The sequence below is a fragment of the Pantherophis guttatus genome, chromosome 4, assembly GCF_059756535.1.
Source record: "Pantherophis guttatus breed Tessera chromosome 4, ASM5975653v1, whole genome shotgun sequence".
NCBI lineage: Eukaryota > Metazoa > Chordata > Lepidosauria > Squamata > Colubridae > Pantherophis > Pantherophis guttatus.
The window spans coordinates 15,747,833-15,770,445 of NC_142066.1; the positions used below are offsets into that span (position 1 = coordinate 15,747,833).

Consider the following 22,613-nt stretch of genomic DNA (forward strand, 5'->3'; position numbering starts at 1 on the left):
TTCCAGACATTCTTCTAACTAAGCTAAACCAGCTACAGTTACCTGAAAACACTTGTAAGTGGATCATAAGCTTCCTAACAGACAGGAAGCAGCAGGTGAAGCTAAGCAGAATCACATCGGGTATCTGTACAATTAGAACAGTAAACCCCCCCCCCCCAAGGCTGTGTGCTCTCCCCACTTCTCTTCTCTCTATATACCAATGACTGCATCTCTAACGATCCATCTGTTAAACTATTGAAGTTCGCAGATGACACAACAGTGATCGGTCTCATTTGAGGCTAACATGTCACCACTAGTCCTTCTTGTCAGCCTCCGCTTTTACTGCTCTGGCTGCCATAAGAAATGGGAGGGGGGAGAGCTAGGGGGCCTGGTGGGGGGAAGCGTGCTGGAGGACTTTGAAAGAAACGAAACTGAATCTTTGAAGTTGCTATTGGGTCAACCGTCGTGGCATTCCTGATTGATGACGCTGCCAGACGTGCTTCCACCTGACCCCTGGGAGACCTTTGGATTGGATGATTTATGATGGACAGTGGGAGGAGATGCTTTCTATATGCAATTTTCACGCCTATTGCCTTTAATTTCAGCTTTCTTTGGTTGCGTTCACTTCATTTTCTAGTAAAAGTATCTTTCTCTATAAATCATGGAGTTTGGGTCATTCTTTCCTGGACTTTGAAGGAAGCACACCTGACACTTCTTTTCATTAAACTAGATATATCCAATTCCTGCAACTGTTCTTCATATGTTCCATACAAATGATGTATGGAACATCTCTTTCTGGAATCCCTTCTCCTAGGAAAAGATGTAATTGTTTCATTGGGGCAGCCCTACATTTGTACTCTTACATGCTGAACAAACAAATTAAAAGCACTACGTAGTGCCATTGTTCCCTAATATTCAGCAGAAAAATTAAACTGTTAGAGGTTGACATTCAATTAGCTATAAACAGTGTTTCACCAGTAAAGCACTGGTGAAAAAATTCATTCCACAGAAAGAAAATGAGAAAAGCCCAATATAGAATTTGAACAAAAGCACTGGGGTGAGATCTGCCTTAAACATGTGCACATGTATGTGTGTTTGCAATTTATTTGCCAGGTAAAATTTATCAGTGGAAATCCATTTCTATTAGCTTAAGAATGAAGCAACCAGGAGAAATAATTTGTGCTGCAAGCAATACCACTAATTAACTCATTCCAGGCATCTTCTTAGAGAAAGATATCTGGTTTGAGACATGCTACAGCTAAAAAGAAAAGTCTTTACATTAACTCATCAACCAGGTCTTCAGATGGATGTCTTGTGAAAGCCCCTGAGATATTGGAACACTGCTATCATGTCTCCCCTAGTCGTTCTTTTCATTAAACTATTATATAGATGTATATTTATATAAATATTTATTTTGTTCTTTTTTCATAGGTTTATATGTGTATTATTGTTTTAGCCAGCGTTTTTCCTACATATATAAACATCTTGATTTACGTAGGAAAAAACCAGTGCTAAAACAATAATACATATAATATTTATATATATTTAACATATCATATATATATATATATATATATGATTATATTTCTAATAAATCTAATCTGTAGCCTTCCTTTTGTTCAGGAGCTCTAGTACTTTCTACAAAACAATCATTGTTTTGCACAAAGCAGTGATGGAGGAGGAGGAGGAGGGGAAAAAAGGAGGAGGAGTTACCTCTGAGAATTTGCTGACTTCAGTGTTTTGGAAAAAGTGACTGCATACCTTATGATTATCTAAGGTGATTATCATTACTCTCAAAGCAGGGAAAAATACTTTTCCATTCTAATTGCATACAGGTATATAACTCGTGAACTGATCAAAGGGTGGGTTAGTATGTGTGTGTGTGTGTGTGTATGTATGTATGTATGTATGTATGTATGTATGTATGTATGTATGTATTCATCCATCCATGGATTCAGCAGATCAGTGTGTATGCATTTAGTGGTAGGATCCAGAATCGTAAAGACCATGGCATACTAAACAGCTGAATGATGATGATCAAAGTAGGAGTAGGAGATCTTAAATTAAGGGACAATTTTTCCTGCTGCATGAGAAGGTCCTTCTTGTCCCTGAGACTTCTTGTGTGTTTGCTGCTGCTGCCACCAACAGATTGTGGGATATCTCCAGCAGTGTGTACCATTCCTGAGTCTCTGAAAGTGCAATATCAATATTTTCAGCCAGGTGATGTCATAATTGGTGGGATAATTTCACAGCTTTTCTCCTTTTCTGAAGGAGCAGACTTCAGCTCACACCCTACACCCAAGTGTGATGTTGAACCTGTGTAAGGAAAACCTCATTGATTTCTGTAATACTTGGTTATTTCCTGGCAGTGCCACTGATATGCTTTTAGCAACATGACATAGATTCAAGAAATCAGATTAATTTTACTCCTACATCCATTTATTATGCTCTTCTGGTAATAGAAAATGGGAGATTGATATAGTGGCCAGATCTAAAACACATGTTATTTTTCATCCCAGCGATTGCTATCTTATTGCTCTTGGGTTTAATCCAATCATTTGTCTTAAATTAAAGCTGCAGCACTGAGCAAGCAGTTGGACCTAAGCTTCTCGGCTGGCTCTATGATTTTTTGATATTGCCAGATCTCCTTGTATGCTCTGAGTTTATTCTGATCTTTAACATCTGATTGGATCAAATCAGTCAGTAAGACATGCTACATTTGATTATGAGAAGGGGAAAAGTCAGTCTTGTCTTAATCTTTTGTTGCTTAAAGTTCTTGCCATTATATACATAGCATTATTTATTCCCATAGACATCCTACCAAAAATTTCATTGGGGAAAAGTCTCTCCAGTAAGGTCCATTTTTCTCTGATCCATCATTGGAAAGTTTTATTGCATACTTTAATGAAGTGATATTTAGCTTCTTTTGCAGTGTAAAAGACTTGCATTTTTTTCTAAGCATATTTTCTCTGAAAATGGACTTCTCCCTTAGAAGGATTAGAGAAGGTTAGATCCATTACAAGCAAATCAAGCTATTCTTCTAGTTAAAGATAAATTAATTCTAGAATAGAATAGAATAGAATAGAATAGAATAGAATAGAATAGAATAGAATAGAATAGAATAGAATAGAATAGAATAGAATAGGAATTCTTGATTGGCCAAGTGTGATTGGACACACAAGGAATTTGTCTTGGTGCATATGCTCTCAGTGTACATAAAAGAAAAGATTCATTCATCAAGAATCATAAGATACAACACTTAATGATAGTCATAGGGAACAAATAAGCAATCAAATCATATTACAAAACAGTCAATATAAATGCTAAGGATTCCAGCAACAAGGTTACAGTCATACAGTCATAAGTGAGATGAGATGGGTGATAGGAATGATGAGAAGATTAATAGTAATGCAGACTTAGTAAATAATTTGACAGTGTTGAGGGAATTATTTGTTTAGCAGAGTGATGGTGCTCAGGAAAAAACTGTTCTTGTGTCTAGTTGTTCTGGTATGCAGTGGTCTATAGCATCTAAGTGTCAAGTTTCACATTTTCCAATATTCTCCACCACAAAATTCTAATGGAATTCTAATGGAGATTGCCTCTTGCAGGAATGGTAAGGGAATGTTCACAACATAGAACTTCATGATTTACTCAAGATGTTTCTTTTACTTTAGTATAATGCTGAAAAAATATCAGCACACCCTAGCCTTGGCGTTTGCGGTGAATGAAATAAATGGAAACAGCATGATCTTACCCAATCGGACTGTGGGATTTCATATCTATGATAGCCACTTTGATGCCCAGATAACTTATCAGAACACGCTGAACTTGCTCTTTAATCAGAAACCAACTCTTCTCAACTACAACTGCAGCAAGAAGATACCAGCAGCTGTCATTGGGGGTACTGACTCAGAAACCTCCCTCCACATAGCTACTATTTTAGGGATCTACAAGATTCCGCAGGTAAGGTGGATCACACATCTATTTGTTTAGGAACATATTGTCTACTACAGTGTATATGATTCTTGACAATTTTAAGATGGATGGACTTCAAATTGATATTCTAAAAACTTCCTAAGAAACTTACTACATTTATTAAGCAAGTATTTGAATTTATTAAGAAAATTAATATCTTCATCTTATTATTTACATTTTGTCTACAGTGATTTAGCTTGGTTTGAACAGGAGTAACATGACTTGTACCAAGTTTATTTGGGGAATACAAAGAGGTTTAAGATCTCTTTGCCAGCACCACAAAATATATGTGATCCTCCCTTTTTTTCTTCTGGTAATGCAATTTCATTTGCCTTCCCTGGTAATGTGATATTTTAGGCAGGAAGAGAGTTATTGCATTATTTCTCTCATTTGGGTTGAGGTAAATGTGTTTATGAAGGTGAATCACTTAAAACCTGATTTAATTATACTAGTTATGGTTGGATGATATGGATATAAGTGGTTCCTTGTTGGAAGGACAAAAGTTCATTCTTCTAAACAGGAATCATGTTTTAGTTCTCACAATGTAACCATTCTCTTTAATGTGATGATAATCTTCTTGCCCTTTTGTCTATTTATCATGCCCTTAACTGTTCTCTTTTTTCTTTTCTTTCTCTCAGTTCCTTTGGTTCTCCACATTCCTTCCTCTCAATGCCATTAAATCACACAAGTAATCTGGGTGTTGTACACAATAAATCAGTCACACATTTAAAAAATCTCTTAAACTTACTTAATAGATAAACATGATCACAAGAAGGCTTCCTTTTAATTATGTTGTAGGCAGCCAGCATTTATTTGACACTGACTGATCTTAGATTGTAAGCAGGGAAAAGAAAAGGAACAATTATTAGTTAAGCATAAATAGTGAAAAATTAGAGCAAGTAGAGAAATGTTTGTGTACTTCATGGGTTGTTAACTAGAGATGGGAAAATGGATGGAACCGAGGTGGCGCAGTGGTTAGAGTGCAGTACTACAGCTACTTCAGCTGACTGCTAGTTCCGCAGATCAGCGGATCAAATCTCACTGGCTCAAGGTTGACTCAGCCTTCCATCCTTCCGAGGTGGGTAAAATGAGGACCCAGATTGTTGGGGGCAATATGCTATTTAGTATACTGTCTTTGGTGTAAGCCACCCAGAGTCCTCGGAGAGTGGGCAGCATAAAAATATGACTAATAAAATGGAAAAAGAAGATGTATAAATGCAGATTAATGATGCCGTGGTAATATGCAATCTGTTGTGAGGAATACATGGTGTATTTTTTTGTGGGTGGTGGTGGTTTGATTTAACCCATGGCTAGGAAGGGAGAAAACTATAAGTTACATGGAGTCAGTTCATGATTAGAACAGCTTGTAGGTGCTGTGAACTAATTAAATGTCTCTTTTTAAAGGAAGTAAAAAGTACTATGTTCTCCACATTTTGCTATGTAACAGAGAATTAGACACGTTAGAAGAACCGTAAAAGTCAGTTGAATGCAATGAGAATTGAATACTTAAGAATTATGTGTTATAATATTATGTGTTATAATAACAAGAGAGGGTCAAGAAAGGAGGGATGCATTTGGGATTATTTGAAAAACAGCATAATTTGAACTGCATACCATGGTCAAACATCAGCAACTGATCACAGAAAATGTTTTATGACACTTTGTTTTACGTCTACAAAATAGTTTATGATCATTTTTATGTCATTAAAACATTTTATAAAATTTGCCAAATATTAATTCTACAGGACTCATAGGTCCCAGTTTCTGGATGCATTTCACAAGTTAGCTCCTTTGAGGCACATTGGTTCAAATGTTTTGCTCTCTGATGAACTGTTTCACCCACTCTACAGACACAAGAGCTTTAGTAGTATATAGATACAGTGTTTTCCCGAAAATAAGACCCTGTCTTATATTTTTTTTGAACCCTGAAATAAGTGCTTGGCCTTATTGCCATGCGCTAAAAAGCCCAATTGGGTTTATTATCATGGGATGTCTTATTTTGGGGGAAACAGGGTAGTAATGATGTAAACTAGGGTTAGCTGTCTTTTCTTTTATTTATTTTTTTCTTCTTATTTCATATCTTTAACTTCCTTGATTTACTGCTTGTTCCTTTTCTGTTTTCTGCTTAACATAGATTCTTCGCAAATGAAATGGTGTAATATATGGATTAGACCAGGTTGGCATTTACGTAGGTGATTACAAAGGCAGTCTAATCTTGGTGATCTAATATAGTCTACAGATTAGACTAGAAAGAAACAAAATTCCAGGAGAAGGTATTCCTAAATTACTTCCATATTGTGAGTTGGAAAATAACATAGTGTGTTTGTGAAGTCAACAAGTTTGTGAGCATCTTTATTTTAAGCTTCTTATCATTTACAATTAGTTGTCAACATCGGTATCTCTCTTCACTCAGGATTTCACTGAATTTGTGCTATCAGTAGTACAGTTACAACTTTGATGCTTTGACCTGGTTTCACGGCTATAAGTGTCATCATTCCAAGGAACAGAATGACAATTGTTTTAGATGGTTTAAATTTTTGGTTCTTTAATATTCATTAGCTTCTTTTGTTTGCCAGGCATTTAGTGGAAAGCAAACTAAACATGGCTGTAATTAAATACCACTGGGATAAATAAATTTGTTGGAGAGGATGAAGACAACAAAATTTAATTTCCCCACAGTCTCAGGATACTTAATAGAGGGAAATAGAGAGCGGTGGAGATAGATATCTCTGATAATTCCAGCTTCTCTTATCTAATTAAAAAAAAAAGTTATGTTGTATGAATTATTAATGGCAGACATACAGGAGCACGGGATGAGTATATGGATTGTGATTTCATACTAGGTGAAATACTAAAATATTTCACTCCATAATTAAGACAGAATTTAGATGAAAACGTAAGCAGATGTGCCATGTGTGCGATACAAGCAAGCCGCCAAATTTCTCAACGTGGTTTAAAACACTCTAAATTCACAATTAATATTTTAAAAATAATACATAGATTGCTATATCAAAAATAAACTAGAGGGAATATATATAATTTTAAAATATGGCACCAGACCATTAATATTTTAAGAAATGCTTAGGAGAAGAAAAAAGCATGTTTGCTTCCTGCATGAAAGATAGTAAAGTAGATCCAGATATCTATTACTATGGAAAACTAAGCATCTGTCACTTCTTTAGAGATTATACCAAGATCTCTGAGGATGACTTTAGACCAGGGGTCCCCAACCTTTCAGATCTCAGGGACCACTAAATTCATAATTTTAAATCCCACGACCACTAATATGATCTGCCTAATGACCGGCTGGGTGGGCTTGGCTAGGTGGTCATGTGGTCATGGGTGGGCATGACCAACTCAATGTCACTCACATAAAAGTCACATGTCACTCACCTCACCGGCCTCTACTCACCCCTCTCCTGCCAGCCACTCCTCACCTTCCTGCCTGGGCTCCTTAGGGCCCCAATAGGAAGCAGTTGTTGGAGCTAAGCAGCCACCGCGAGAAAGAGTTGGCAAAACAGCTGGATCAGTTCAAATTGGATCTGACCGAGAAGGAGGCTCAGCAGAAGCACCTCACTGAGGATTAGAAGCATAGGCTTTCCAAGCAGAAGGAAGACTGTATTGTGAGCCACCCTGAGTCTCCGGAGAGGGGCGGCATATAAATTTAATAAATAAATGAATAAATAAGACTTGCAGGAGTGCAAGGCCAGGTACTGGCACCTGGAGGCTCAGCGGGCTAAGATGGTCAGTCAGTTGCAGGCTATGATGCAGTCCCACTGGAACAAGGCCCTCCGGTTCCTTGCCACCAGCGGCACTTCCCTCCAGCCTTTGCCCAAAACCCTGCACCAGGAGGCTGAAACAAACCCCAAGTTGGAATTTCTGCCCCCCTCCAACCCACACAAAAAGACCCTGAAGAGGGAGACTCTCTGCAGTAACACCAGTGTTCTTTGCACGTATCTGGCCAGGGGTCATAGTTTGAGGATCCCTAATTTAGTGCAATATAAAAAATGCAAATAATTTTTCTGCGGACCACCATAATTTTCTCACAGACCACCAGTTGGTGACCAATGCTTTAGACCAGTGGTCCCCAACCTTTTTATCGCCGCGGCCCGCTGAGCGCGCGCAGGGGTGGGGGCACGGCCCAGGAGCTTTTGCGCACGGCCCATTGCACACGGCCCAGGAGCTTTTGCGCACGGCCCAGGAGCCTTTGCGCTGCAGTGTTCATGTCCCCCGGCCGCTGCGCGGCCCGGTGCCAGGTACTCCACGGCCCGGCACCGGTCCGCGGACCGGGGGTTGGGGACCACTGCTTTAGACCACAGAAGGGGATTTGAAGATTGATTTGTTCGTTATTTATTGATTGGTTTACTAAATGTATATGCTGCCCCTCTCACCAACACAGCAACTCTTCATATCTTCTTGTTCATATCTGTGATCCTAAGATGTAAAGATGATGAAGTGAAATATAAAATGATTGATACATTGCAAAATATCCTAAATAGAATATATCTATTTGGATCTTATTTTAATGCTTATTCCAAAACCAAGAAAAGACAGGGAAGACAATAGGTTGCAAATAAAGAGAAAATAATATCTGAGTCAGACATGAAATATTTTGACTGAGCTTCAACATGGGATAACTGCCAACTTTTTTTTTTATTTCGCTACACTTTTGGGAAGTTAAAGTGGAGAAGAGAAGGCAATTTTAGACTGTAAAACTGAGAAAAAGAACTAGCATTACAGAAAAAGTGTTTGATCTTGTAGATATTTTTATATTTCTCTATTATGAATGAAATTACGTTCTCCTTTAGGTCACCTATTGTTTATACAGTCCGCCAGTGAATGATATAAGCCACCCGTCTTTCTTATACCGCATGGTACCTAATGAAGCGCATCAGTATACAGGAATAGTCCAACTATTGCTTCATTTTCAATGGAAGTGGATTGGGATCATGGCCATGGATGACGATAAAGGAGAAACATTTGTGCAGATCTTGGAGAAAAACTTTTCCGATAATGGAATCTGCACTGCCTTCTCTGAACGAATGCCGCTTCAAAGCAACATTTTAGGCGTGGTTAATTTCAATGACATGTTTAGGGAAATGGCCCTGTTGCTGAGTAAGGCAAACGTCAATGTCTGTATTATAAGTGCTGATGCTCACATGATGTTAGATTTGCAGATAGTGCTCAATCTTGCCGAATCAGACATGATGCTGCCTGTGCAGAAAGTATGGGTGATGACAGCCCATTGGGATTTTTCAGTGGAGCCCTTTTTAAACAATTTAAACATGCAGATCTTCCACGGTGCCTTGTCCTTTGCAAGTCACACCTCGGAGATATCAACATTTCAGAATTTCCTTCTATTTCAGGACCCCCGTTCTCTGACCGATCATTTTATCAGAGTCTTCTGGGAACAAGCATTTAAATGCTTGTTTCCAGCTTCTGCAACAGACAAAGGAAGCTGTACTGGCAATGAGAGACTGGAAAGCCTTCCACGGCCTTTTTTTGAAATGAGCATGACCAGTCAAAGCTACAGTGTTTATAATGCTGTCTATGCTGTGACACATGCTTTGCATGCCTTTTATTCATCCAGAAGGAAATATGGAGCGGTGTTGATGAAAAATTACCCAAGGACTTCTAAATCACAGTATTTTCAGGTAATGTCGCATCTAGGAGGCAGATTAATTTTGATGCGTCAATGTTGTTAATGTTGTCTTCATTTATATAAAGAAGGATTCTCATTCTGTATACGATTAACAGGTAGAACAGCTTGCCTTCAGAAGTAGTGGGTGCTTCATCACTGCAGGTTTTTAAGAAGAGATTGGACAGTCACTTGACTGAAATGGTATAGGGCAGGGGTCCTCAAACGTTTTAAACAGTGGGCCAATTCACGGTCTCTCAGACTGTTGGGGGGCTGGACCAGTTGGGTGGGCATGGCTAGGTGGTCATGTGACTGGGTGGACGTGGCCAATTTAGCGGTCCATTAAACAATACACACAAATTAAACTTTAATTTGTTATGCTCCTGGGGGTGGAAAGCAGGTTAGTGAAGGAATGTGGCTGCCTTGGGGGGAGGTGTGTGAGGGACTTCTGTTTGTGTGTGTGTGTGTGTGTGTGTGTCTTTCTCTCTCTCCCTCCCTCTCCCTGGAGGCAGGGGAGGCCAAAAACGGGATGTTTTTGGCCTCCTGAGGCCTCTGCGCATCCCATTTTTGGCCTTCCCAGCCTCTAGAAGGTGGGTGGGGGCCAGTGGGTAGGTGGGGTGATGTGGGCGGGGCAGCCTTGTGGTCCCACGTGTGCCAGATTAATGGTTTCGGTGGGCTGTATCTGGCCCGCGGGCCGTAGTTTGAGGACCCCTGGTATAGGGTATCCTGTTTGAGCAGGGGGCTGGACTAGAAGACCTCCAAGGTCACTTCCAGTTCTATTCTGTTTGATAATGCATTACTGCACATTCCCAAATGCAGAGAGGAAGTGAGTCACTATAGTTTTTAAATCAATTACATGATCATTCAGTAAATCCAGGTTCTCCCATTGACTTTGCTGTCAAAAGCTGGATGGGAAGGTCACAAATGGTAATCACATGACCCCAGGACATTGCAACTGTTGTAACTACATACCAGGTGCCAAATGTCCAAATTCTGATCACTTGACTGTGTTGATGCTGCAACAATCTTAAATCCACTGGGAGTCACTGGGAGAAAATCAGCATATAAATGTAATTCAGTAGTAGTACTCTTCCCCTGGCAGATAGTAAACCTTAGCTTTGAAATACTTGGATTCCCATCAGTGACACAGGTATACCAGGATATTTCAAAGCCAAAAGAAATGTTAGTATGTCCATTTGAAACACATTATCTAATAATTCTTAGTATCCTTTTTAAAAACTGAGCTGAACTGAAATATTTGATTGGGGAAGGAAATTATGGAACCACCAATAATGAAGTGATGAAACAATTAAATAGCTTCAGAGAATAGCACCATGATGGTGAACCTATGACACGCATGCCACAGGTGGCACACGTAGCCATATCATTGGGCACGCAAGCTCAGCTGATTTTTGCGCCTTCTGGGTCCACCAGAAGTAGAGAAACAGGCTGTTTCCTGCCTCCGGAGGGCCTTGGGGGAAGGTGGGGAAGCCCTGTTTTTTTCTCTCCCCAAGCTCCAGAGCCTTTCTAGGAGTCTGGGGAGGGCGAAAAGGTCTCCCCCCCGAAGGCCCCCCAGAGGCCAGAAATGGGCTATTTGCCAATTTCCACTGGGACCAGAAGGCCCATTTTTTGCTGTCCCCAGGCTCCAGAGCCTTTCTAGGAGTCTGGGGAGGGTGTAAATGGTCTTCCCCACCCCAGCAGGCTCTCCAGAGGTTGAAAATGGGCCATTTCCAGCCTCCGGTGGGCCTCCGGGGTGGTAAGGAAGGCCGTTTTTGCCCTCCCCTGACTCCTAAAAAGACTCTTTGCCTGGTGAGAGAGAAAAATGGGCCTACCAGGCCATCACGTGCCAGGAGCGGGAAGAGCTTGGGGGGATCACACGTGTATGCATAAGGGCGGGGCACATAGAATTATGGGTGTGGGCATGCATGATACCCCTCCTCCCCGCTCCTGGCACACGATGGCAAAAAGTTTAGCCATCGCTGGAATAGCAAATTGTTAATCCAAGCCAAACAATTTTCACTGGTTTCACCACTATGGTAATACTTGTCAAAACTTCATTTATTCCAGCTTTATCATTTCCTAAGTCGAATTTCCTTTAACAACAGTGCTGGAGACAAGGTGTCTTTTGACAAGAAGCATGAATTGCTAGCTGGATTTGACATTATCAACTGGGTTACTTTCCCTAACAAATCCTTCATGAAAGTGAAAGTGGGACAAATGGATCCTGAAGCCCCATCAGGCAGAAGGTTCACCATCAACGAAAGAAAAATCACATGGCAGGCCCATTTTAAACAGGTATCACCACAATATGGACCCATAAATTTGCAATGGAATAGATGTTGTAATTTGATATCTAAAAGAGCTAACCATGTAACTGCTTCTGGCATGGCTGTGATGAGATCATCCCAGGTACCTTGAAATTTCCCGAGGAGGCATTCTTGAACTGTATGTGTTATAGTTTGTTGCCTGAGGAGACATTTTTGAACTGTATGTGATATAGTTTGCAGTCTGCACCACAGTCACATTGCAGACTCCCAGCTATTCCCTACCTAAAGAGCTTTGCCTGTCCTGATTCTATTCAGATGGCTGCATATTTTGGGGGGAAACTGCACTCCTAGAAGTGGTTTTGTTGGATCTGTGTGTTCTGTTTGGTTGTAGTTATTAAAAGTTGGCCATCTTCATCTAGATTGTAAGACTGTGGTGTGTTATTTCAAATTGGTTTCTTAGACTTAAGCCTGGCGAGAGGTAGAGATACTAATATTTTATGTATTGGAAGATCTCTTTTCAGCAATTAAGGATCCCCAGCAGAGGTGGGTTTCAGCAGGTTCTGACCAGTTCTGGAGAACCGGTAGTGGAAATTTTGAGTAGTTCGGAGAACCGGTAGTAAAACTTCTGACTGGCCCTGCCCCCATCTATCCTCTGCTTCCCAAGTCCCAGCTGATCGGGATGAAATGGGGATTTTGAAGTATCCTTCCCCTGGAGTGGGGTGGGAATGGAGATTTTACAGTATCCTTCCCCTGCCACGCCCACCAAACCATGCCTACCAAGCCATGCCATGCCCATCAAGCCACACCCACAGGTTTTTACTGGTAGTAAAAAAATTTGAAATCCACCACTGATCCCTAGTACTTTTATATTAAGTGTCTGGAAGACAACAAACTTTAAGTTGTTGATCCTATTCGGGAAATTTTTGGATTTGCAAAGCTAGTTTGCAAGGGGAAGAAGAATTGAAAAAACAAACAAACAGATGGCTTCCATTCTTTTTTTCTGCACAAAAATGGAGACCTTTCAAACTGAGGAAATGCTTGGTTGTCCCAAGGTTCTACTGTGTATCTTAATATCTCTGATTGAGGAGATGAATTTTTATTACCTGTCTAGCTTTTAGGCCATCCTTCTAGCTTCAACCATGGTAATCCTTTCAAGCCACAAAAGGAAGGACTCTTGTCAAGGTGACTTCTTAATATGTAAGTTAATATAAGTTTCATAAGTTTATTTTTATCAAGCATATATAAGATAACAGGTAAAAGTAGAAACATAATTTGAATACATGAAAAGAGTAAGTAAAAAGGAATATTAAGACAGGGACGGTAGGCATGCTGGTGAACTTATGCACGCCCCTTACAGACCTCTTAGGAATGGGGTGAGGTCAACAGTAGACAGGTTAAGGTTAAAGTTTTGGGGGTTTGGGGAAGAAACTACAGAGTCAGGTAGTGCATTCCAGGCATTGACCACTCTGTTACTGAAGTCATATTTTCTGCAATCGAGTTTGGAGCGGTTTACCTTGACTTTGTATCTATTATTTGCTCGTGTATTGTTGTGGTTGAAGCTGAAGTAGTCATTGACAGTAAGGACATTGTGGCAGATAATTTTATGTACTATGCTTAGGTCAGACTGAAGTCAGCGTAGTTCTAAGTTGTCTAAGCCCAAAATTTGGAGTTTGGTGGCATAAGGTATTTTATTGCGGGTAGAGGAATGGAGGACTCTTCTCGTAAAACATCTCTGGACTCTCTTGATTGTAGTAATGTCCAATATGCAGTGTGGGTTCCAGACAGATGAGCTGTATTCAAGAATTGGTCTAGCAAATGTTTTGAATGCTCTAGTTAGTAATACAACATTACCAGAAAAGAAGCTACGCAAGATTAGGTTTCCAATTACCCGAGGCAAATATACTTGGCATGTCAGCTCCAGGGTACAGGATGATAGTTGACTTCTCTGGGCCATTTATATAATTAGCTTTTTGGGGGGTTATTGTGGATTCTCTACACATGTACACACAGTCCCCCATTATCTATATTCTTCCAGTGCTTTAATTAAAGTACTCAGGAGCTTCTTCAGTGGCAATGGAGAAAGGGACAGAGTGATGCAAGCAATTAAATCCCCCCTTTTCTACTTGTCTTGTGATATTAAATGAACATCTAAAAGTGTTGAAGTTTATAGTGTGAAGCCACCTGTCAGACCTTGGAGATCGTTCAGAGAAGAAACCAGTTCCGTTAGTACTAACACTACCTTTACTGTAAGATTACAGTAATATGTATATATTCACTTCACGATGGTATAGATTGAGGACCCCTGAAGTCCTCAGTCTCAAGCAATTCAGAATAATGACAATGATACTGTAATCACATACAGTAAATTATGGTGACATATTAGTGATGAAAAATATTATTCAAAGTGAGGGTAAGGTCCATCAATAATACATGCTATTTTGGATCGGTTCTTTCTTAAATATGTACATATCTACACAAACACTCACACACACACAAACTAATGAATATTTCTCAGAAGTTTATGATGCATGTATTGATCTCTGAAAATGGTTGGATTCAAGGGAATAAAATATATTTCTCTCTCTCATTAATGAATAGACTATACCTCTTGCTCTGTGCAATGATCATTGCCCACCAGGCTCCAGAAAGAAAAGGAAGGAAGGGAAGCCATTTTGTTGCTACGATTGTAATACTTGTCCATCAAGAAAGTTTTCAAATGAAAGAGGTAGGAAATATGGTATTGTAATGTTTGTGTGTGTGTGCAAATGAGTGTATCCATAAAGACACACATAGACATATCACACTGAGACAGTTATCACACACATATAAGTCACTCTCAGTATTCATGAGAGATCCATTCTAGCTGAGCTCTCCAAAAGCAAGATTTAATAGGGATCTCTTTAACAGAGGTGTGAATCTGTGTTAATGTTGCTGAAGTATATTTTTGTATGCTTTTAGCGAAGGCAACAAAGGCAATAAATGATGAGAATTGTTGCGCATAGTTGTTCATGCCTGTTTTATGACATAAGATGTTTTAAATTAATAAATACTTCTCAGTCAAATAGACAAAATATGAAATACTGCTATGAATTCTGAATATCTATTTTCACAGATATGGATGACTGCTTAGACTGTCCAGAAGAACAATATCCAAACAAGGAAAAAAATTTGTGCATTCCCAAGGATCTAAATTTCTTGTCATACAATGAAACTTTGGGCATCACTTTGGCTGCTCTGGCTCTCTCGTTTTCTGTGACCACAGTGGTGGTACTTGGAATTTTCATAAAACATCGAAATACTCCCATTGTCAAAGCTAACAACCGGAATCTCACTTATCTTCTCCTTGTCTCCCTCTTCCTCTGCTTCCTCTGTTCCTTGCTGTTCATTGGTCAGCCCCAATTGCTGACCTGTCTTCTTCGTCAAATTGCATTTGGGATAATCTTCTCAGTTGCTGTCTCTTCAGTTTTGGCCAAAACTATCACAGTGGTTCTAGCTTTTATGGCTACTAAGCCAGGATCAAAATTGAGAAAATGGGTGGGGAAAAGATTTTCATACTCTCTGATTCTCTATTGTTCCTGCATTCAAGCAAGTATTTGCATATTGTGGCTGTGCACTGGCCCTCCTTTCCCAAATTTGGACATGCATTCTCTTCCAGAAGAGATTGTAGTTGAATGCAATGAAGGATCAGGGAACATGTTCTATTATATTTTAGGATATATGGGATTTCTTGCTCTCATCAGCTACATTGTGGCTTTCTTTGCTCGAAAACTGCCAGACTCTTTTAATGAAGCCAAATTTATTGCTTTTAGCATGCTGGTGTTTTGTAGTGTATGGATGACTTTTGTCCCAACTTATCTGAGCACCAAAGGAAAATATATGGTAGCTGTGGAGATCTTCTCCATCTTGGCTTCCAGTATAGGAATATTGGGATCTATCTTTTTCCCTAAATGCTACATAATTGTAGTGAGACCAGAACTCAACACAAAGGACCATCTAAAAACAAAAAAACTAACAATTACAGATATTAATTGATTTTGAAGAATTTAGCATGGTCTTGAAAAGAAAGTTGGAGAGATAAAATGTTGATCAGTCATGAGGAAGTAGAATGTGTAAGAAAAAGACGCAGAATACTCCCAATTTGACTTCAATGTTCTTAAAATGGGGAAAGTGGATTTTTTGGACTAGGTTTCAACTGTCAATATACAGAAACCTATAATAATAAAGTAGTATTCCTGGAATTCGTGCACCATCAGTTTCGTGACCTGGTCTACTTGAAAAGGTTGATACATCATTAGGGTTTGATTACAATATTCAATATTGTAATATCAAATCTTAAACCAATGCCTCTTGTCAGCTGAACAAAGACAAGATATTGTATTTATCACACTGTACAAATTGTATATTTAGGTTCACTTTTATAGCAATAGCAATAACACTTAGACTGACATACCACTCCTTAGTGATTTACAGGACTCTCTGAGAAGTTTGAAAGATCAGAATATTTCCCCCAACAATCTACTCCCCATTTTACCAACCTTGGAAGAATGGAAGGCTAAGTCAACCTCAAACAGTCATGATCAAACACTCTGTGGGCAGAGTTAGCCTGCAATACTGCATTTAACACTGTGCCACCGGGGCTCATACCGCCAATGACTGCCACCTTCTCTTCAACCAGAAGCCAAGAATCCAGGGGGATCCCAGATTACATCTGGAATCCGTTTGAGCAGTGCAACCTCATCCAGCATCATAGTCCTAGAACTGACAGGTCCCAAATCCCAAAGCCACTCAGTGTTGCCAGGTTCAGTTGAACCCTGTCTTTCCCCATACAGATGCTCACAGTGTCCAAGCATTAGGATAAGACAATCATGGCATCACTTCATTCATCTGGGGCACGGGTGTATAATCACAAGTTTGCTGCAAACAGTGGTAGGAATACCCAAACAACAACAATTACTAATAAATAACAACAATGAAACAAAAATAATTATCAACAATAACTTGCCTAACCTCTCAACCTCCATGCCTGAGAAAAGAACCTTCCTAACAATCAGTAAGAGTTAACTTTATATTGAGGAAATGTTCCAAAGGGAGATTCAGTTACATAAAAGGCATACTACTAAGGGACTATTAGATAATACTCCTTAATAAACAATACCTGGAGCATGCCACTCCTCCTGGAACTGATGGAGCAGACAGTGACAATTGGAGAAAGTTGGTCCCACAAATATCCTGCTCCCATGTGATGTAGGACTTTGTAGATGGTGTGAGTTCCATCAGCAAGCTATTAATATTTATTGATAAATACATTAAGCAATCAGAGGGGTATTACTACTTACTAAGTTTTGAACTGTTCTCAAAATGTCCAATAAATTCTCATATATGTTTTATTTCTGTCATATCAATGTATCCTAGTGCATTCAGCAGTCAAGTTTCAGTGTCATATTCAAGCAAAACTCTCCACAAGTCAGGCTCATTTAGTTTATTATGTACTTTTCCTAAATCAAATACTGTACTATTTTGTTGGACCGATGTTTCTAGCAATTGTTCTTAATTTAGTCACTTAATAAAATGAACAGTTGCTACAAAAGCAGTCATATCATTTACCCACATTTGCAGCAAATATATTTTTACATACTTACAAGGTTTTCATGTAAGGAAGAGGAAAATATGCAGAGAACGTTTAAAGTATAAAACACACATTGTAGAGGAAGAAAATCATATTCATGGTTTCAAATCTCTCTAGGAATTTGGAGACATGTCTTTTATCAGATATACTTTATTTTCTTTTAACATTTAACTTTTTTATTAGTTTATCGAAGTATAAAATACAAAGAAAAAAGCATGAAAAAATAAGAAGAGAGGGAGGGAAAAAAGAAGAGATGGTGTAACAGAAGAAAAAAAATAAAAAGGCACCAACCTTCTCTCTTTAGCACAAGGTAACAATATTACAACCACAACTTTTTGCTTTTACACAACAGTATGTACAAGCCATTTCTATAACAATAAGCTTGTCTGGTTTACAAAAACAGAATCAAAGTTTCATTTTTTTCCCCACTGTAAGCACAAAATCCAGAAGCAATTTCAAAATAGAGACAAAATTAAATATATTCTCTTCTTTGGATAAAATAATCAGTTTAACCATCTCTGCTTCTCTTTGCTCTGGGGGATAATATATCATTCATTCTCATATTTTCAAATCTAGTCAATAATATTTTATAATAACTATAATAATGTATATTATATTATATATAATATAATATTCCAAACTTTGGAATCCTCACTCACCTTTCACCTGCCACCTGGAGCTCCAAGCAGCAGGGGGGGGCGGTGGTGAATCCAAGAGGTGGGCAAAAGGTGAGCAAGAATTCCCCCTCAGAACTTTGTCCCACCAGTGGAAAAAGTGCTGAGTCTCACCCCTGCTGCTGCCACTCCCACTTGACTGGGAGGCGGGTGCCTGAAGCAGCTATGCAGATGCCCCATCCCACCACAGCGGGGCTTCAGCCTAGGCAGGTGGACCACAGGAAGTGGTAGGTGAAGGACCAGTGAGCGCTGGGCAACGCCACAAACCAAAGAGCAGTGAAAGCACCAGTGCTTGGCCATTGCTGCACTCAACTGTCAAGCCAGGGAGGAAGGCTGCTGGCCCGGGAAGCCACCGAGGCAGCAAGCCAACAAACTGAACTGCTGCCCACTGGGCCATTCGGCTCTCGCCAGGACTTGGAATGCTCCACTTGGCCATCGCTTGTGGATTACCCACCACCACTTCTTGGAGAGTTACCTCGCCTCGCCAGCGGTCTCCAGACAGTAGGTGTTCCAGTCGCCACCCTCCCTTCCTCCAGGCTCGAGAGGTCTGGCACCCCCAGAAGCAGCAGCAGGGTCAGCCCCCTCCCTGAAGCATCCTCGGAATAAGCACAAAATGCTAAGAACTTAAATTTGCAGTACATTGCAAAAAAAGATATTGTGCCTCGAGAGGACCTAAAGCAGTTTGAAGGAAGTTAACTACTTAATCATGTATAAGTTTATTCTCAAACATGGGAGACAATTGTAGGGACAGTAACTTCAGCCTCAGTAAAGAAGAAATGCTTAACTTAAAATGAATGTGAAGAGCATATGGAGGTTTGGGAGACTCAATTCTGGGTATGCATCTTGTCTGCGTTTGAGTTCTAAGGCACAGCTTTAAGGTTTGTTCCAAATTCAGTAATTGGTTGTTGGATATGATGAGAAAGAAAGTCCTAGGATTTGATGCAATATACAGAATCTGAAATTTTATGTACTGGTAGTATACCTTGATACAGGAAATCCTTGACTTATGTTCACAATTGAGTCCAAAATTTCTGTAACTAAGTGAGACAGTGAAATGAATTTTGCCCCATTTTATTACCTTTCTTGCTACATTTGTTAAGTGAATCACTGCAGTTGTTAATTTAGTAACACAATTGTCAAGTGAATCTGGCTTCCCCATTGACTTTGCTTGTCAGAAAAGGTGATCGCATGACCTCGGGATGGTGGAACCATCAGAAATATGACTCAATTGCCAAGCATTGGAATTTTGATCATGTGACTACAGGGATGCTACAACAGTCATAAGTGTGAAACCTGGTCATAAGTCACTTTTTTCAGTGTTGTAACTTTAAATGGTCACTAAATGAACTTCTGTAAGTCAAGGACTACCTGTATATGATTATTGCAGTGTCCAGGGGTGGTGTGAACATTTTTTACAACCTTCTGATAAGCAAAGTCAATGGGGATCCAGATTCACTTAACAGCTGTATTACTGACTTAACAACTGTAACTGTTTACTTAACCATGGCAAGAAAGGTTGTAAAATGGGGCCAAACTCACTTAACAACTGTCTCACTTAGCAACATAAATTTCTTTATTTGATTAGTCATGAGGCATTACCCTGCTCCAATCCCAAAGGATTTTTAGAAACTTAAAGTGTCAGGTTTGAAGTAATGCACCCACTGCAAATCGAACTCCGAGGCATGGATTTCCCTCAAAAATCAAATTTATTTAGGTACACCATCTTGGTGCTACTTGTGAAAATCCAGCACTAAAGTTCCGGCCTCAGAAAGGTGGCCTCAGAAAGTGGATACCCCTTCCAGTATACTACAGTATACTCCAATTTTCCCCTTTGCACTCTGGAGTCAAAGATCCTCTTTATCTCATAGAGAGTCTGACCCTTGATTACCATGGGCTTACGGGGTGCCCGACCCACAGGCCATGTGGGCCCATGGCTGGCTTCAGTAGGCTGCAGTGGAATACCGGGTGCACCTTCCCCAGCAATCAGGGAAGTTGAAGTTGTACCGTGACTGGGTTAATCACTTTCACTATTGGGAACAGTCCTAGGAATTTTGGACCAAGTTTCATAGAGGCAAGCTTTAGTTTTAGACATTTTGTGGACAGGTAAACACTATCTCTCACCTTAAACTCCGTTTGGGTAGACTGGTGCTTATCAGCCTCCTCTTATATGCCTCTGCTGCCTTATTTATGGCCTTCTTTGCATTTTCCCATGTTTTCTTTAGCAATTCCATCCACTCGGTTAATGACATGGAGGAAGGTGGTTCCCTCAGAAGTTCTGGCATGGGGACATGCTGCTGGTCACTTGGAAAGGGGTTAGGCCAGTGCTACTGTGCACTGCATTGCTATATGCTACTTCCGCAAAAAGCAGCAGCTCTGCCCAGTCCAATTGCTGATAGCTGATGTAACATTTTATGTATTGTTCCATCATGGCGTTAGCTCTCTCTACAGCCCCATTAGTGCTCAGATGAAATGCAGAACTAAGTCCTTGCAAGGCCCGATGGCCCTCATGAACTCCCTTCAGAATTTGTGAATTGGACACCCCGATCGGAAATGATTCTACAGGTGACTCCATGTAACCTATACATATGCTTATGAATAGGTTAGCCAACTTCCACACTGACGGGAGTCCTGGGCAAGCCACAAAATGGGCCTTTTGGAAAACAAGTCTACGACAGTCCAAATGACCATACTTCCCCTACTCTCATGGAGTTCGACAATGAAATCCATAGCTATCTCCTCCCAGGGTCAAGATGGGTCTGCCACCTGCTGAAGTAATCCTGGGGGTCTCCCAGGCCTCGTCTTCATTGCCGCACAAGTGGCACAGCTCTTTACATAGTCCTCAATGTCTCTTTTCATCCTCAGTCACCAGAATTGTCACATGGCCATGTGCAGGGTCTTCAGGTAGCCCAAATGACCTGCTTGTTTGTAGTTGTAACTCTGTTGAAGAACCTGGAGCTCCAAGCTGTTGGGCACATACAATTCAGACCCTTTCCAGCCCAGTTCACCCTTAAGGATTAGTATTCCCAGGTTGTCCTTGTGCCATGGTCATCTGGTAGTTTGTCTTTCAGCTTTTGGGTCATCCGCCCTCCGTCCATGGCTCTCCTTTGGGTGGCCTGGCCCCAGGTCACCGTTTTTGATGCTGGCTGAGGAGAGTGTACCATTTCATGAACTACCTCTTCCCATTTGCTGTGGTATTGTGGCTTCCATGACAGACCATGACAGATTGGCTAGAAGGTTCTTCCCTCCTGGGATGTACTTCAGTTCAATATTGAACTATTTGAAGTATTGCACCCACCTGATCTCTTTTGAGGAGAGTTTGCATGGTGTCTTAAGTGCCTCTAGATTTTTGTGATCCCTTGAGGAAATATCTCCAGGTCAGTAGGGCCCATTGGATCGCATAAGCTTCCTTCTACCACACTGCCCACCTCTGCTCAGTCTCTGTCAGCTTTCTTGAGGTGTACATGCAGAGATGAAATATATCCTACATGTCTTTTTGAAGGCAGACCACTGCGATGCCCATGTCGCTGGCGTCGGCTTGGATCACAAAAGGCTGGTCAGGGTGCTTGCGAGTCAATTCCTTGGCAAACAACCCCTTCACCTGCTTGAAGGAGAGTTGTCACTCTAAGGTCCATTTTAGGGGTTGATTCGGCCATGGCTGTTGTGGACCCTTCCCTGTTTTCAGTAGTTCAGTGATAGCTGGGCAATTTCAGCGGGGATGAATTGCTGGTAGAACTTTGCAAACCTGAGGAAACTTTGTAGTTGTTTGCATGTGTGCGGGGGCTGCCAATCCATTACCGCTTTCACTTTTCCTGGATCCATTTCTACACCCTCGCTTGACACTTGATAGCCCAGGTAGTCTAGGCGGGTCTTGTGGAATTCACATTTTGACATATAGTTTGGCCACCAGGAGCTTCTGTAACACCTGGCACACCAGCTTCACATGCTCTTCTATGGTTTCGGTAAAGATGGGAATGTCACCCAAGTACATGAGAACCCCTTTGTACAGGTGGTCATGCATGAAGATTGCAGCTTCCAGTTCAAGGGCCTCACCTTGATACTGAGGGGGCAGTTGAAAATGGTCTTCCACTCATCTCCTTCTCTGATCCAAACCCTGTAGTACACCTCTCATAGGTCCAGTTTGGTGAATATCTTCTCCTTGGACAGGTGGGCCAACATGTCCTTCTTGAGGGAGAGTGGGTAGGTGTTCTCCATGTATACGGCATTGAATTCCCTAAAATCCATGCACAGCCTCATTGACCAGTCTTCTCCTTGAAGAGGAATGGGACAGCCACCTTAGATTTCGCCGACTGGATTAATCCACGGGCTAGGTTGGCATTGATGTACTTTCTTAACTCCTTCATGTCTTTTGGAGTCATGAAGTACATCTTTGACTTGGGTAGTTTGGCCCTTGGCAGGAGCTCGATAGTGCTGTCAGTAGGATGAAGGTGGTAGAA

At 40.6% G+C, this 22,613-nt stretch overlaps 1 protein-coding gene across 1 annotated transcript; it reads left to right on the forward strand.

Annotated features, from left to right (window-relative positions):
- The first annotated feature begins 2,010 nt into the window (after positions 1 to 2,010).
- On the forward strand, positions 2,011 to 17,767 carry LOC117659276 (vomeronasal type-2 receptor 26-like). The gene is made up of 6 exons (XM_087891755.1): positions 2,011 to 2,199; positions 3,654 to 3,942; positions 8,763 to 9,608; positions 11,660 to 11,887; positions 14,458 to 14,584; positions 14,972 to 17,767. Exons 2-6 carry the CDS (start codon positions 3,658 to 3,660, stop codon positions 15,889 to 15,891), a joined length of 2,406 nt encoding a protein of 801 aa, XP_087747881.1. The 5' UTR covers positions 2,011 to 2,199; positions 3,654 to 3,657; the 3' UTR covers positions 15,892 to 17,767.
- The last annotated feature ends 4,846 nt before the right edge of the window (positions 17,768 to 22,613 follow it).

Coding starts and splice junctions, on each gene's coding strand:
- LOC117659276 (XM_087891755.1), top strand. CDS start 3,658: ATGCTGAAAAAATATCAGCACACCCTAGCCTTGGCGTTTGCGGTGAAT. Junction 3,943..8,762: donor GGATCTACAAGATTCCGCAG/GTAAGGTGGATC, acceptor GTTCTCCTTTAG/GTCACCTATTGTTTATACAG. Junction 9,609..11,659: donor CTAAATCACAGTATTTTCAG/GTAATGTCGCAT, acceptor CATTTATTCCAG/CTTTATCATTTCCTAAGTCG.